The sequence below is a fragment of the Symphalangus syndactylus genome, chromosome 13, assembly GCF_028878055.3.
Source record: "Symphalangus syndactylus isolate Jambi chromosome 13, NHGRI_mSymSyn1-v2.1_pri, whole genome shotgun sequence".
In the NCBI taxonomy this organism is placed as follows: domain Eukaryota; kingdom Metazoa; phylum Chordata; class Mammalia; order Primates; family Hylobatidae; genus Symphalangus; species Symphalangus syndactylus.
In genome coordinates, this window is record NC_072435.2 from 105,733,822 (window position 1) to 105,748,819 (window position 14,998).

Genomic DNA, 14,998 nt, shown 5'->3' on the forward strand with positions numbered 1-14,998 from the left:
CTGCTATTTCCACTTGGTTTTTGAGAGTCTTACTCTGCTTGTGCATATCCTAAGATTTGGTAATGCCTAAAGAGGAAACTGCATACAGAATTTGGGGCTAATTCTCTGTAGTTCCCTCTACCCCTTTAGGTCCCAGTCCTATTGACAGGCCAGAATCTTAACTCTTCTTCCATTCTGTCTTTCCTTGTCTTTCTTTCCTTTTGGTTCTTTCATTCTTTTTTGAACTCTCTTCAATACAGTTTTTGCACTTACCATTCCACTAAAATGTCTTTTGTCAGGCTGGGCACGCTGGCTCACGCCTGTAATCCCAGCACTTTGAGAAGCCAAGGTGGGTGGATCATGAGGTCAGGAGATCAAGACCATCTTGGCTGACATAGTGAAACCCTGTCTCTACTAAAAATACAAAAAAAAAAAATTGGGCATGGTGGCACGCACCTGTAATCCCAGCTACTTGGGAGGCTGAGGCAGGAGAATCACTTGAACCCGGGAGTCAGAGGTTGCAGTGAGCCAAGATTGCACCACTACACTCCACCCTGGGTGACAGAGCAAGACTCCGTCTCAAAAAAAAAAAAAGTCTTTTGTCAGGTCACCAATACCTTCACATTACCAAATCCAATGATTAATTATTAGTCCTTTTCTTACTTGACCTAGTAGCAGCATTTAGCATAGTTGATCACTCCATATTCCTGTAAAACTTCTTCTTCTGTCTTCTAAGACACTACACTTTCCTGGTTTTTCTTCCAAACTAACACTCCTATTCCTATTCTATTGCTGATTTCTTATCATTTCTTTAAAGTTTAAATATTGGGGTTCCCTAGGCTTAGACCTTGGATCTCCTTTCTATCTTTACTTCCTTGGTGATCTTATCCTGTCTCATGGTTGCAAAGGCCCCCTCTTATATTGTGACAACTCACCAATTTATATCTCCAGCCTAGATTTCTCCTCTAATTCTAGTCCTTTTTATTTATTTATTTATTTATTTTTGAGACAGAGTCTCACTCTGTTGCCCAGGCTGGAGTACAGTGGTGCAATCTCAGCTCACTGCAACCTCCATCTCCCGGGTTCAAGTGATTCTCCTGCCTCAGCCTCCCAAGTAGCTGGGATTACAGGTGCCCACCACCACATCCAGCTAATTTTTGTATTTTTAGTAGAGACAAGGTTTCGCCATGTTGGCCAGTCTGGTCTCAAACTCCTGACCTTAGGGGATCCACCTGCCTCAGCCTCCCAAAGTGGTGGGATTACAGGCGTGAGCCACCGCGCCTGGCCTAATTCCAGTCTTACACATATAACATCTTGACCTCTCCATTTGGATATCTAATATATATTTCAAATTTTTAACATGTCCAAAAATAAACTTCTGATCTGCACCACCTACTCAAACTAGTCTTCCCCGTTCTTCTTCATCTCAACAAATGGAAACTTCATCCTGTTAGTCTCTCAAGTCAGAAACCTTGAACTCATTCTTTATCCCTTACTTGCGTTCACATCCCTACATCAAATTTGTCACATTATCTTGTTGGATCTGCCTTCAAAATATACACAGAACCATTTCTCATTACTTCTGTCACCACCACCCTGATTCATGCTACCATTTTCTTTAACTATTGAGACAGTCTTCTAATTGGCCTCCCTGCTCCTACCTAGCCCGATCTCAACACAGGTGTTAAAGTGATCATTTTAAAATTGCCCTAACTCTGAACCTTTCAACAGCTGCCCATCTCATTTTAAATAAAACAAAGCTCTTTCATCAGCTTAAAAATAAGATAACAATATAACTTATTATCTAAAGTAGGATACTTTTTGAGAGTGCAAGGGACAATAGATGTACACTGAGACCCAGCAAACCAGCTGAGCCCCATGTAACCCCTCCTTCACCCCCACCTTATTCTCACTGCACCTCCTTACTGTTTCTTGAACTGGTCAAGTTTGCTCCCAGCTTTTGCACTTGCTGATTCCCTCACTTCCTACAGGGCTTTGATCAGATGTCATCTTCTCAGGATCATCTTCTCTAACCACCTTCTGGTTATACTATATTTATTTATTTACTTATTTACATATTGCTTATTTATTCCCACTAGTAGTAAGCTCTGTGAGGGAAGGGATTTTTTTTTCCTGTTCTATTCACTGCCGTATACCTGGTGCCTAGAACTGTGATTGGCACATTTACATATATAATAAATATTGGATGAGTGAACATATCATTTGAGAATTCATTCTTTCATCAAATGTTTATTGAATGTATCGTATGTTTTAGGTTCTGTGCTAAGTACATAACATTATTATAAAGTCTACGATTAGAAATACTTCCTATGTACCTGAAGATACCATAGGTTTATAATATATAAAGGCATGTAATTGAATGAAATAATAATTGAAGTCAATGAAGATTGTCCTTTAGGATTCTAAACTAATTAATTCTATTTACAATTTTTTGTTAATGTATGAAATTTGTACATTTCTTATGGGAGCCAGCAAGATTTTGACACGTTTCGTGGCCTTTTTATTTTTTACTTATAGCAAACTATGGAGGAGAAAAAGAGTATATCTGGATATAGTTACACCCAAGAAGAGCTAGAAAGAATATCTGCACTGAAGAGTGAAGTTGATGAAATGAAAGGACGAACATTGGATGATATGTCTGAAATGGTGATGATACTTTTATTTAAATTTTCTTTTATTGTGTAGCTAGAAGGCAGGTGTTTTGTGTTAGTTTTATTTTCAGTGAAACATTCACCTGTTAATTTCTGCACATTATATTCTTTCATCTTTTTTTTTTTTTTTTTTTTTTGAGGCAGAGTCTCACTCTATTGCCCAGGCTAGAGTGTAGTGGCGTGAATTTGGCTCACTGTAACATCCACCTCTGGGGTTCAAGTGATTCTCATGCCTCAGCCTCCCAAGTAGCTGGGACTACAGGTGTGTGCCACCATGCCCGGCTAATTTTTGTATTTTTAGTAGAGACAGGGTTTCACCATGTTGGGCAGGCTGGTCTCCACCTCCCAACCTCAGGTGATCCACCTGCCTTGGCCTCCCAAAGCGCTGGGATTACAGGCGTGAGCCACTGCACCCAGTCTCATCTGTCTTTATCAATCTCTTGAATTTTTTTCATTCTAGTAAGTTTGTTCAAATTCTAATAGTTTATGCATTTTCTGTTTTTTTAATGTGCAAAAGTTACATAACATTAAAGAAATATTTAAGAAGAAAAATAAGTTTTCCCAGATCATACCACCCTAATAGAATTATTTCATTGTTGTATATGTTCTTAGAATCTTTCCATTTTCAGGACTGGTATTCAATCAGATTGCACTAGTACACTTTCACCAGGCATTAAAATGTTGAAATCTTATATTACTTGTTGGTAAATAGCTGCCCCAAACCCTCAGAGTACCCCCCTCCAGAAGCCTTGTCCACATTGGCCATTCCCCCAGAACCCTCTGGATCTCATCACAATCTAACTCCTAAAACGGTTAGCATATAAGACCCTGTTCAGGCCGGGCGTGGTGGCTCACACCTGTAATCCCAGCACTTTGGGAGGCCGAGCCGGGTGGATCACTTGAGGTCAGGAGTTCGAGACCAGCCTGGCCAACATGGTGAAACCCCATCTCTACTAAAAATACAAAAATTAGCCGGGCATGGTGTCGCACGCCTGTAGTTCCAGCTTCTCAGGAGGCTGAGGCATGAGAATCACTTTAACCTGGGAAGCAGAGGTTGCAGTGAGCTGCGATCACGCCATTGCACTTCAGCCTGGGCAACCAAGCAAGATTCTGTCTCAAAAAAAAAAAAAGACCCCATTCATCTCTCTGACTCGTGTCCATTCTGATGGATCATTACTTATGCTATTTGGACTATACTGTAGTATTTTGAATATCACTCCATCAATATTTATGTATATTTTATATGCCTACATAAATAATACATCATGATTATAGTTGTATAAGGCAATTTTGTAATACATTTATTCAATGTTAAATCATAAAGATTTTCCCATAATGGTTTACGGTCTTGAGAACTGACATTTTGAATGATTAAATAGTATAGTTTTCCACCTTGCTGAGGAATCAGGATTTTCTAAAGCACTTCTCTGTTGTTTGGGACTGAAGTAATTTGCAGTTTTTTGCTCTTATATTTAACACTGAAATTAATATCTTTATGCATGTAGTATTTTTCTTCTTTTGAATTCTTTTTTAGGTGTTATATTTTTTGTTTAAATAACAGGTGAAAAAGCTGAATTCATTGGTATCTGAAAAGAAGTCAGCTCTTGCCTCAGTTATAAAAGAGCTGCGATGGTTGCGTCAAAAATGTGAAGTAAGTTTTTGATATTATCGAGTAATTTGATTTTATGGTACTTTTAGTGTTCTATCTTATTCACATGTGCTAGTTAGAACCCCGAATATTTTACTTGGGTAATATAGAAAACAAATTATCATTATTATCTTATTGATATGATTCTTCAGAAGAGAATTAAAACATGACATACAGGCCAGGTGTGGTGGCTTATGCCTGTAATCCCAGCACTTTGGGAGGCTGAGACAGGAGGATGATCACTTGAGCCCAGGAATTCGAGACCAGCCTGGCTAACAACAAGACCTTGTCTCTACAAAAAATAAAAAAATTAGCTGAGCTTGGTGGCATGCACCTGTAGCCTCAGATTCTCAGAAGGCTGAGGTGGGAGGATTGCTTGAACCCAGAAGGTCAGGATTGCAGTGAGCCATGATCATACCACTGTACTCCAGCTGGGGTGACAGAGTGAGACCCTGTCTCCCACCCCTGCCCCAAAAAATGACCTCCAAAGGTTTTTGTTTAATTTATGCTGCTTATTTAGCCATAAATTATTGGAGGCAGAGGAGACAGAGAAAAAGTAGTTTAAGCTAAAATCCACAAATTCAGCCAGAGGAGATATTTTTCTTTAAATCATATGGGCGTTAAAGCTATAAATATGAAGTCACATTCTTCTGTGTCCAGGTAAAAGCTCAGAGTCTGCCCACAAGTGGTGACAGGTTAACTTTAGATTAATGAACTTGCACTGCTAGGAGGCACGGTGCACAGCAAACTATGATAGATTATGAGAAGTGATAAAATACCATTACTTGGAAACTAGTTCTAACCACTGCTTTAAAGATAAATTGTCAGAAGGTAAATGCCCTCTACAAATCCAGATCAGACTGCCTCCACCATTTGACATTCACTGTTCTCTGTTTTTAATACTATTTTTTAACTTGTTTAACTATATTTAATACTTGAAACTACAAAAATACATTATGACACTTTTGAAGAGCAGGAATACTTAAAAATATGTAACTTACTTTAATGGACAACCCTCAACTATTCGGAAATTTTATAGGGAAGTGTTAATATATTTCCTTTGTGTGATACTTGCATTTTTTTTCTAAATTTGAATGTTAACAGCTGTTTGAATATTAGAGCATCACAACTGGATTAGTCTGTTCTCTCATTGCTGTAAATAAATACCTGAGACTAAGTAATTTCTAAAGATAAAAGGCTTAATTGGCTCATGGTTCTACAGGCTATACAGGAAGCATGATGCAGGCATCTACTCACCCTCTAGGGAGGCCTCAGGAAGCTTACAATCATGGCAGAAGGCAAAGAAAGAGCAGGCATATCACATGGCTAGAGCAGCAAGGGGGTGGGGGGAGGGGCCTCACACTTTTAAACAACGAGATCTTATGAGAACTCACTCACTATCATGAAAACAGCACCAAGAGAATGGTGCTAAACCATTCATGAGAATTTCACCCCCACAATCCAATCACCTCCCACCAGGCCCCACCTCCAACATTGGAGGTAACAGTTTGACATGAGATTTGGGCAGGGACAGAGATCCAAACCATATCAACAATGAAAGATGTCTAACTTATATTTATCTAGATCTATTATAGTCATCTAGAATTAGAATAGCATTTTGAAAAGTTTTATGTTTATTTTCTTAGGAGCAGTTCTACAAATTATATGTAATTAAATGGAATAATTATATATAATTCCTAATATGTAGGAAAAAACTGAAATATTCATTTTTTTTATTCATTTAATTTTTTTTTTTTTTTTTTATTTTATTTTTTTATTATACTTTAGGGTTTTAGGGTACATGTGCACAATGTGCAGGTTTGTTACATATGTATCCATGTGCCATGTTGATTTCCTGCACCCATTAATTCGTCATTTAGCATTAGGTGTATCTCCTAATGCTGTCCCTCCCCCCTCCCCACACCCCACAACAGTCCCCGGAGCGTGATGTTCCCCTTCCTGTGTCCATGAGTTCTCATTGTTCAATTCCCACCTATGAGTGAGAACATGCGGTGTTTGGTTTTTTGTCCTTGCGATAGTTTACTGAGAATGATGTTTTCCAGTTTCATCCATGTCCCTACAAAGGACACGAACTCATCATTTTTTATGGCTGCATAGTATTCCATGGTGTATATGTGCCACATTTTCTTAATCCAGTCTATCGTTGTTGGACATTTGGGTTGGCTCCAAGTCTTTGCTATTGTGAATAGTGCCGCAATAAACATACGTGTGCATGTGTCTTTATAGCAGCATGATTTATAGTCCTTTGGGTATATACCCAGTAATGGGATGGCTGGGTCAAATGGTATTTCTAGTTCGAGATCCCTGAGGAATCGCCACACTGACTTCCACAATGGTTGAACTAGTTTACAGTCCCACCAACAGTGTAAAAGTGTTCCTATTTCTCCACATCCTCTCCAGCACCTGTTGTTTCCTGATTTTTTAATGATGGCCATTCTAACTGGTGTGAGATGGTATCTCACTGTGGTTTTGATTTGCATTTCTCTGATGGCCAGTGATGAGGAGCATTTCTTCATGTGTTTTTTGGCTGCATAAATGTCTTCTTTTGAGAAGTGTCTGTTCATGTCCTCTGCCCACTTTTTGATGGGGTTGTTTGTTTTTTTCTTGTAAATTTGTTTGAGTTCAATGTAGATTCTGGATATTAGCCCTTTGTCAGATGAGTAGGTTGCAAAAATTTTCTCCCATTGTGTAGGTTGCCTGTTCACTCTGATGATAGTTTCTTTTGCTGTGCAGAAGCTCTTTAGTTTAATGAGATCCCATTTGTCGATTTTGGCTTTTGTTGCCATTGCTTTTGGTGTTTTAGACATGAAGTCCTTGCCCACGCCTATGTCCTGAATGGTATTGCCTAGGTTTTCTTGTAGGATTTTAATGGTTTTAGGTCTAACATATAAGTCTTTAATCCATCTTGAATTAATTTTTGTATAAGGTGTAAGGAAGGGATCCAGTTTCAGCTTTCTACATATGGCTAGCCAGTTTTCCCAGCACCATTTATTAAATAGGGAATCCTTTCCCCATTTCTTGTTTTTGTCAGGTTTGTCAAAGATCAGATAGTTGTAGCTATGCGGCATCATTTCTGAGGGCTCTGTTCTGTTCCATTGATCTATGTCTCTGTTGTGGTACCAGTACCATGCTGTTTTGGTTACTGTAGCCTTGTAGTATAGTTTAAAGTCAGGTAGCGTGATGCCTCCAGCTTTGTTCTTTTGGCTTAGGATTGACTTGGCGATGCGGGCTCTTTTTTGGTTCCATATGAACTTTAAAGTAGTTTTTTCCAATTCTGTGAAGAAAGTCATTGGTAGCTTGATGGGGATGGCATTGAATCTATAAATTACCTTGGGCAGTATGGCCATTTTCACGATATTGATTCTTCCAACCCATGAGCATGGAATGTTCTTCCATTTGTTTGTATCCTCTTTTATTTCATTGAGCAGTGGTTTGTAGTTCTCCTTGAAGAGGTCCTTCACATCCCTGGTAAGTTGGATTCCTAGGTATTTTATTCTCTTTGAAGCAATTGTGAATGGGAGTTCACTCATGATTTGGCTCTCTGTTTGTCTGTTATTGGTGTACAAGAATGCTTGTGATTTTTGTACATTAATTTTGTATCCTGAGACTTTGCTGAAGTTGCTAATCAGCTTAAGGAGATTTTGGGCTGAGACAATGGGGTTTTCTAGATATACAATCATGTCATCTGCAAACAGGGACAATTTGACTTCCTCTTTTCCTAATTGAATACCCTTTATTTCCTTCTCCTGCCTGATTGCTCTGGCCAGAACTTCCAGCACTATGTTGAATAGGAGCGGTGAGAGAGGGCATCCCTGTCTTGTGCCAGTTTTCAGAGGGAATGCTTCCAGTTTTTGCCCATTCAGTATGATATTGGCTGTGGGTTTGTTGTAGATAGCTCTTATTATTTTGAGATACGTCCCATCAATACCTAATTTATTGAGAGTTTTTAGCATGAAGGGTTGTTGAATTTTGTCAAAGGCCTTTTCTGCATCTATTGAGATAATCATGTGGTTTTTGTCTTTGGTTCTGTTTATATGCTGGATTACATTTATTGATTTGCGTATGTTGAACCAGCCTTGCATCCCAGGGATGAAGCCCACTTGATCATGGTGGATAAGCTTTTTGATGTGCTGCTGGATTCGGTTTGCCAGTATTTTATTGAGGATTTTTGCATCAATGTTCATCAAGGATATTGGTCTGAAATTCTCTTTTTTGGTTATGTCTCTGCCAGGTTTTGGTAACAGGACGATGCTGGCTTCGTAAAATGTGTTAGGGAGGATTCCCTCTTTTTCTATCGATTGGAATAGTTTCAGAAGGAATGGTACCAGTTCCTCCTTGTACCTCTGGTAGAATTCAGCTGTGAATCCATCAGGTCCTGGACTCTTTTTGGTTGGTAAGCTATTGATTATTGCCACAATTTCAGAACCTGTTATTGGTCTATTCAGAGATTCAACTTCTTCCTGGTTTAGTCTTGGGAGGGTGTATTTGTCGAGGAATTTATCCATTTCTTCCAGATTTTCTAGTTTATTTGCATAGAGGTGTTTGTAGTATTCTCTGATGGTAGATTGTATTTCTGTGGGATCGGTGGTGATATCCCCTTTTTCGTTTTTTATTGCATCTATTTGATTCTTCTCTCTTTTCTTCTTTATTAGTCTTGCTAGCGGTCCATCAATTTTGTTGATCTTTTCAAAAAACCAGCTCCTAGATTCATTAATTTTTTGAAGGGTTTTTTGTGTCTCTATTTCCTTCAGTTCTGCTCTGATTTTAGTTATTTCTAGCCTTCTGCTAGCTTTTGAATGTGTTTGCTCTTGCTTTTCTAGTTCTTTTAATTGTGATGTTAGGGTGTCAATTTTGGATCTTTCCTGCTTTCTCTTGTGGGCATTTAGTGCTATAAATTTCCCTCTACACACTGCTTTGAACGTGTCCCAGAGATTCTGGTATGTTGTGTCTTTGTTCTCGTTGGTTTCAAAGAACATCTTTATTTCTGCCTTCATTTCATTATGTACCCAATAGTCATTCAGGAGCAGGTTGTTCAGTTTCCATGTAGTTGAGCGGTTTTGACTGAGTTTCTTAATCCTGAGTTCTAGTTTGATTGCACTGTGGTCTGAGAGACAGTTTGTTATAATCTCTGTTCTTTTACATTTGCTGAGAAGAGCTTTACTTCCAACTATGTGGTCAATTTTGGAATAGGTGTGGTGTGGTGCTGAAAAAAATGTATATTCTGTTGATTTGGGGTGGAGAGTTCTGTAGATGTCTATTAGGTCCACTTTATGTAGAGCTGAGTTCAATTCCTGGATATCCTTGTTAACTTTCTGTCTCGTTGATCTGTCTAATGCTGACAGTGGGGTGTTAAAATCTCCCATTATTATTGTGTGGGAGTTTAAGTCCCTTTGTAGGTCACTGAGGACTTGCTTTATGAATCTGGGTGCTCCTGTGTTGGGTGCATATATATTTAGGATAGTTAGCTCTTCTTGTTGAATTGATCCCTTTACCATTATGTAATGGCCTTCTTTGTCTCTTTTGATCTTTGTTGGTTTAAAGTCTATTTTATCGGAGACTAGGATTGCAACCCCTGCCTTTTTTTGTTTTCCAGTTGCTTGATAGATCTTCCTCCATCCCTTTATTTTGAGTCTATGTGTGTCTCTGCACGTGAGATGGGTTTCCTGAATACAGCACACTGATGGGTCCTGACTCCTTATCCAGTTTGCCAGTCTGTGTCTTTTGATTGGAGCATTTAGCCCATTTACATTTAATGTTAATATTGTTATGTGTGAATCTGATCCTGTCATTATGATGTTAGTTGGTTATTTTGCTCGTTAGTTGCTATAGTTTCTTCCTAGCCTCGATGGTCTTTACAATTTGGCATGTTTTTGCAGGGGCTGGTACCGGTTGTTCCTTTCCATGTTTAGTGCTTCCTTCAGGAGCCCTTTTAGGGCAGGCCTGGTGGTGACAAAATCACTCAGCGTTTGCTTGTCTGTAAAGTATTTTATTTCTCCTTCACTTATGAAGCTTAGTTTGGCGGGATAGGAAATTCTGGGTTGAAAATTCTTTTCTTTAAGAATGTTGAATATCGGCCCCCACTCTCTTCTGGCTTGTAGAGTTTCTGCTGAGAGATCAGCTGTTAGTCTGATGGGCTTCCCTTTGTGGGTAACCCGACCTTTCTCTCTGGCTGCCCTTAACATTTTTTCCTTCATTTCAACTTTGGTGAATCTGACAATTATGTGTCTTGGAGTTGCCCTTCTCGAGGAGTATCTTTGTGGCGTTCTCTGTATTTCCTGAATCTGAATGCTGGCCTGCCTTGCTAGATTGGGGAAGTTCTCCTGGATAATATCTTGCAGAGTGTTTTCCAACTTGGTTCCATTCTCCCCATCATTTTCAGGTACACCAATCAGACGTAGGTTTGGTCTTTTCACATAGTCCCAAATTTCTTGGAGGCTTTGTTCATTTCTTTTTATTCTTTTTTCTCTAAACTTCCCTTCTCTCTTCATTTCATTCATTTCATCTTCTATCAGCGATACCCTTTCTTCCAGTTGATCGCATCTGCTACTGAGGCTTCTGCATTCTTCGCGTAGTTCTCGAAACTTGGCTTTCAGCTCCATCATCTCCTTTAAGCCCTTCTCTCCATTGGTTATTCTAGTTATCCATTCTTCTAATTTTTTTTCAAAGTTTTTAACTTCTTTGCTATTGTTTTGAATTTCCTCTCGTAGCTCAGAGTAGTTTGATCGTCTGAAGCCTTCTTCTCTCAACTCATCAAAGTCATCCTCCATCCAGCTTTGTTCCGTTGCTGGTGAGGAACTGCGTTCCTTTGGAGGAGGAGAGGTGCTCTGTTTTTTAGAGTTTCCAGTTTTTTTGGTCTGTTTTTTCCCCATCTTTGTGGTTTTGTCTAATTTTTGTCTTCGATGATGGTGATGTACAGATGGGTTTTTGGTGTGGATGTCCTTTCTGTTTGTTAATTTTCCTTCTACCAGACAAGACCCTCAGCTGCAGGTCTGTTGGAGTTTACTAGAGGTCCACTCCAGACCGTGTTTGGCTGGGTGTCAGCACCGGTGGCTGCAGAACAGCGGATTTTCGTGAGACCACAAATTCAACTGTCTGATAGTTCCTCTGAACGTTTTGTCTCAGAGGAGTACCCGGTTGAATGAGGTGTCAGTCTGTCCCACTGGGGGGGTGCCTCCCAGTTAGGCTGCTCAGGGGTGAGGGACCCACTTTAGGAGGCAGTCTGTCCGTTCTCAGATCTCCAGCTGCGTGCTGGGAGAACCACTACTCTCTTCAAAGCTGTCAGTCAGACAGGGACATTTAAGGCTGTGGAGGTTCTCGCTGAGTTTTTGGTTGTCTGTGCCCTGCCCCCAGAGGTGGAGCCTACAGAGGCAGGCGGGCCTCCTTGAGCTGTGGTGGGCTCCACCCAGTTCGAGCTTCCTGGCTGCTTTGTTTATCTAAGCAAGCCTGGGCAATGGCGGGCGCCCCTCCCCCAGCCTCGTTGCCGCCTTGCAGCGTGATCTCAGACTGCTGTGCTAGCAATCAGCAAGACTCTGTGGGCATAGGACCCTCCGAGCCAGGTGCGGGACACAATCTCCTAGTGTGCCGTTTTCCAGGCCCGTTGGAAAAGCGCAGTATTAGGACGGGACTGACCCGATATTCCAGGTGCCGTCTGTTTTCCCTTTCTTTGACTAGGAAAGGGAACTCCCTGACCCCTTGCGCATCCCGAGTGAGGCAATGCCTCGCCCTGCTTCGGCTCGCGCACAGTGCGCTTCACCGACTGTCCTGAACCCACTGTTAGGCACTCCCTAGTGAGATGAAACTGGTACCTCAAGCAGAAATGCAGAAATCACCCGTCTTCTGTGTCGCTGGGGCTGGGAGCTGGAGACCGGAGCTGTTCCTATTCGGCCATCTTCTCATTTAATTTTTTTAAGTAGAGATGGGATCTACTGTTGCCAGGCTAGTCTCGAACTCCTGGGCTCAAGCAGTCCTCCCACCTCAGGCTTCCAAAATGCTGGGATTATAGGTGCGAGCCACCACACCCAGCCTGTTTATATTTTAGAGTATGCAATCTGATAATTTTTATTTTCAATGAAATATCTATTATTTATTGATTACTTTTTCATATAAAAGTAAAATTATGTTCTTAGCAATAATTAAAGCTATACAGAGTTATTTAAGGAAAAGAATAAAAATTATTTCTTTCAGCATCCCCAGCACATGACTTAACAGCTCCATATGTATTTTCCAGAAATTTTCTGAGAATTAATGAACAGATAATTATTTAGTAACTATCTTAAATTTGTTCTCCACACTTTTGTTCTACTTTCTAAAAACAAAAGCTTTTTTCAGGAGGTGGGAGGACTGAAATCAACCGTGACTGATACCAAGATCAAATTATCCGCTTTCTTTTTTTTTTAACATTTGGTTGCTGTACTTTTTTTGCCCACCTTATACTTTCCACTTTTAAAAAAAGTATTTTGTTTCTGGTGTGTTTCTTGAATAGATCTTGAATTAGGTTTTGCTGTGTCATATCATCTGAAAGGTTTATTTTAATAGGTAAATGTATATATTAATATGCAGATACATTTGGTTTGGGTGGTATTACTTTATGTTTGGCTTTCAATTTTAAAGCCTATAAAAAATCTCCTTCTCCTCCTTTTTCCCCTCCTCACTCATCCCCCGACTGCTCCCCCTCATGTGTGTGTGTTCTGGCTTATGGTTTAGTTTTAGCCTTTTAACTCTACTATTCATTACTTATTTCTTTAGATGGCATCTATTAATCCCCACTGTGAGAAGTCATGAAATTGGTATATTTCTTGTTCCTACTCCCTTCCTTCCCTCTCCTCTAGCACCTGATTTTAGTACATTGTATTGTCTTAGTGTTTGCCGTTATACCTTGAATATGCTTATACTATGACTTGTTAGCTTTAAACAATATTCTTTGACATTCCCCCACCCACCCCTAGCAATTAAAAAAATGAGGAAACCAGCTTACTTGTTCTACCTTCCACCTTCTTTTCCCTTTCTCCTTCTGAAGGCTTTGTTGTATCATTTCTATCTTGTCACTGCATGTAACATTTACATTCTCCTCTATTACTCTACTTCTCACTTTGGTTTTCAGCTCTAGACCTGTAATTATTAGATCCAGTGCTCATTACCAATCCACTGACTGCCCTTTGTCTCACTTCTCTTTTGATTGCCTGGAACTTGTTCTCTAGTTGAGTCCTCCAAAAAGACTCATAAGAACAGTATTCCCTGATGAGTTCTTGCATGTTCTAGTTTATTGCCTAAACATTTCAACAGCCGTTTGACTATTAGATCATGCTTTCTTTCCTTGAGGATTTTTTTTTAAGTGTAGCTCCACAATCTTCTAGGGTTAAATGTAGCTATGGAGAGATCTGAGGCCAACTTAATTTTTTTGGTAACTCGATCTTGAAAAGAATGTCTATTTTCCAGTTGTTGAGTACAGGGTTCTCCATGTGTTCATCAGATCAGGCTTATAAAAGTGGTGTTCTAAACTTCCTAGTGAATGGGTAAAATATTTCACTGAAACTTTTTCAGATGAAAAGAGTTGTGTAGATGGATGGATGGTGGTAATGGTTGCCCAACACTGTGAATGTGCTTAATGCCAACTGAATTGTACACTTAAAAAATGGTTAAAATGGCAAATTTTGTTATGTGTATTTTATTACACCAAAAAAACAAAACAGACGAGGTGTGGTGGTTCATGCCTGTAATCCTAGCACTTTGGGAGGTGAAGGCGGGTGGATCACTTGAGGTCAGGAGTTCGAGACCAGCCTGGCCAACATGGCAAAACTCCGTCTCTACCAAAAAATACAAAAATTAGCCAGCTGTGGTGGCACACACCTGTAGTCCCAGCTACTTGGGAGGCTGAGGTGGCAGAATCGCTTGAACCTGGGAGGCAGAGGTTGCAGTGAGCTAAGATTATGCCACTGTGCTCCATCCTGGGTGACAGAGCGAGACTCCGTCTCAAAAAAAGAGAAAACAAACAAAATCTTCCTGGTTAAAAAACAAAAACCAGCCCAGGGTAATGGCACATGCTTATAGTCCTAGCTACTCAGGGGGCCAAGGCAGGAAGATGACTTGAGCCTAGGAGTTCAATACCAGCCTGGACAACACAGTGAAGCCTTGTCTTTAAAAAAAAGAAAGAAGGAAAAAAAACTTCCTGTTGAATTTTATGTTCTGTCTTTATTTTTAAACTTTATTCCTTATTATGGTACATAATGGTTTTTGCCTCAGAGTATTATTTTTGTCTACTATTAAAGCGTATATGCCGGCTTTCTTATGATTAGTATTGCTTCTTATTTCTGTTTGCTTTCAGCTTCCTATGTCCTTATTTTTGTCTTATATATGTCTCATAAATAGCATGTAGGGCCAGGCAGCAGTTGCTCATGACTATAATCCTAGCACTTTGGGAGGCTGAGTTAGGAGACTCTTGAGCCCAGGATTTCAATACCAGCCTGGGCAACATAGCAAGACTCCATCTCTACAAAAAGTAAAAAAATTAGCTGAGCATGGGAGCACACACCTATAGTCTTAGCTACTTGGGAGGCTGAGGCAGAAGGATAGCTTGAGCCCAGGAGTTCGAGGTTGCAGTGAGACGTGATAGCACCACTGCATCCAACCTGGATGACAGAGTAAGACCTGCACTCTAGGTAGATAGGTAGGTAGGTGGGTG

General features: G+C 40.1%; 1 protein-coding gene across 3 annotated transcripts in view; it reads left to right on the top strand.

The window, feature by feature from the left end:
* The window catches only part of IFT81 (intraflagellar transport 81), a 105,813-nt gene that overhangs the window by 66,615 nt on the left and 24,200 nt on the right, over positions 1–14,998 (top strand). For 2 of the 3 annotated variants that reach the window (XM_055236365.2, XM_055236368.2), the window contains 2 exons: positions 2,518–2,646; positions 4,213–4,302. In XM_055236365.2, the coding sequence (XP_055092340.1) occupies positions 2,518–2,646; positions 4,213–4,302 (219 nt within the window). The remainder of the gene's footprint in view (positions 1–2,517; positions 2,647–4,212; positions 4,303–14,998) is intronic. The other variant, XM_063614452.1, reaches the window with a different exon arrangement.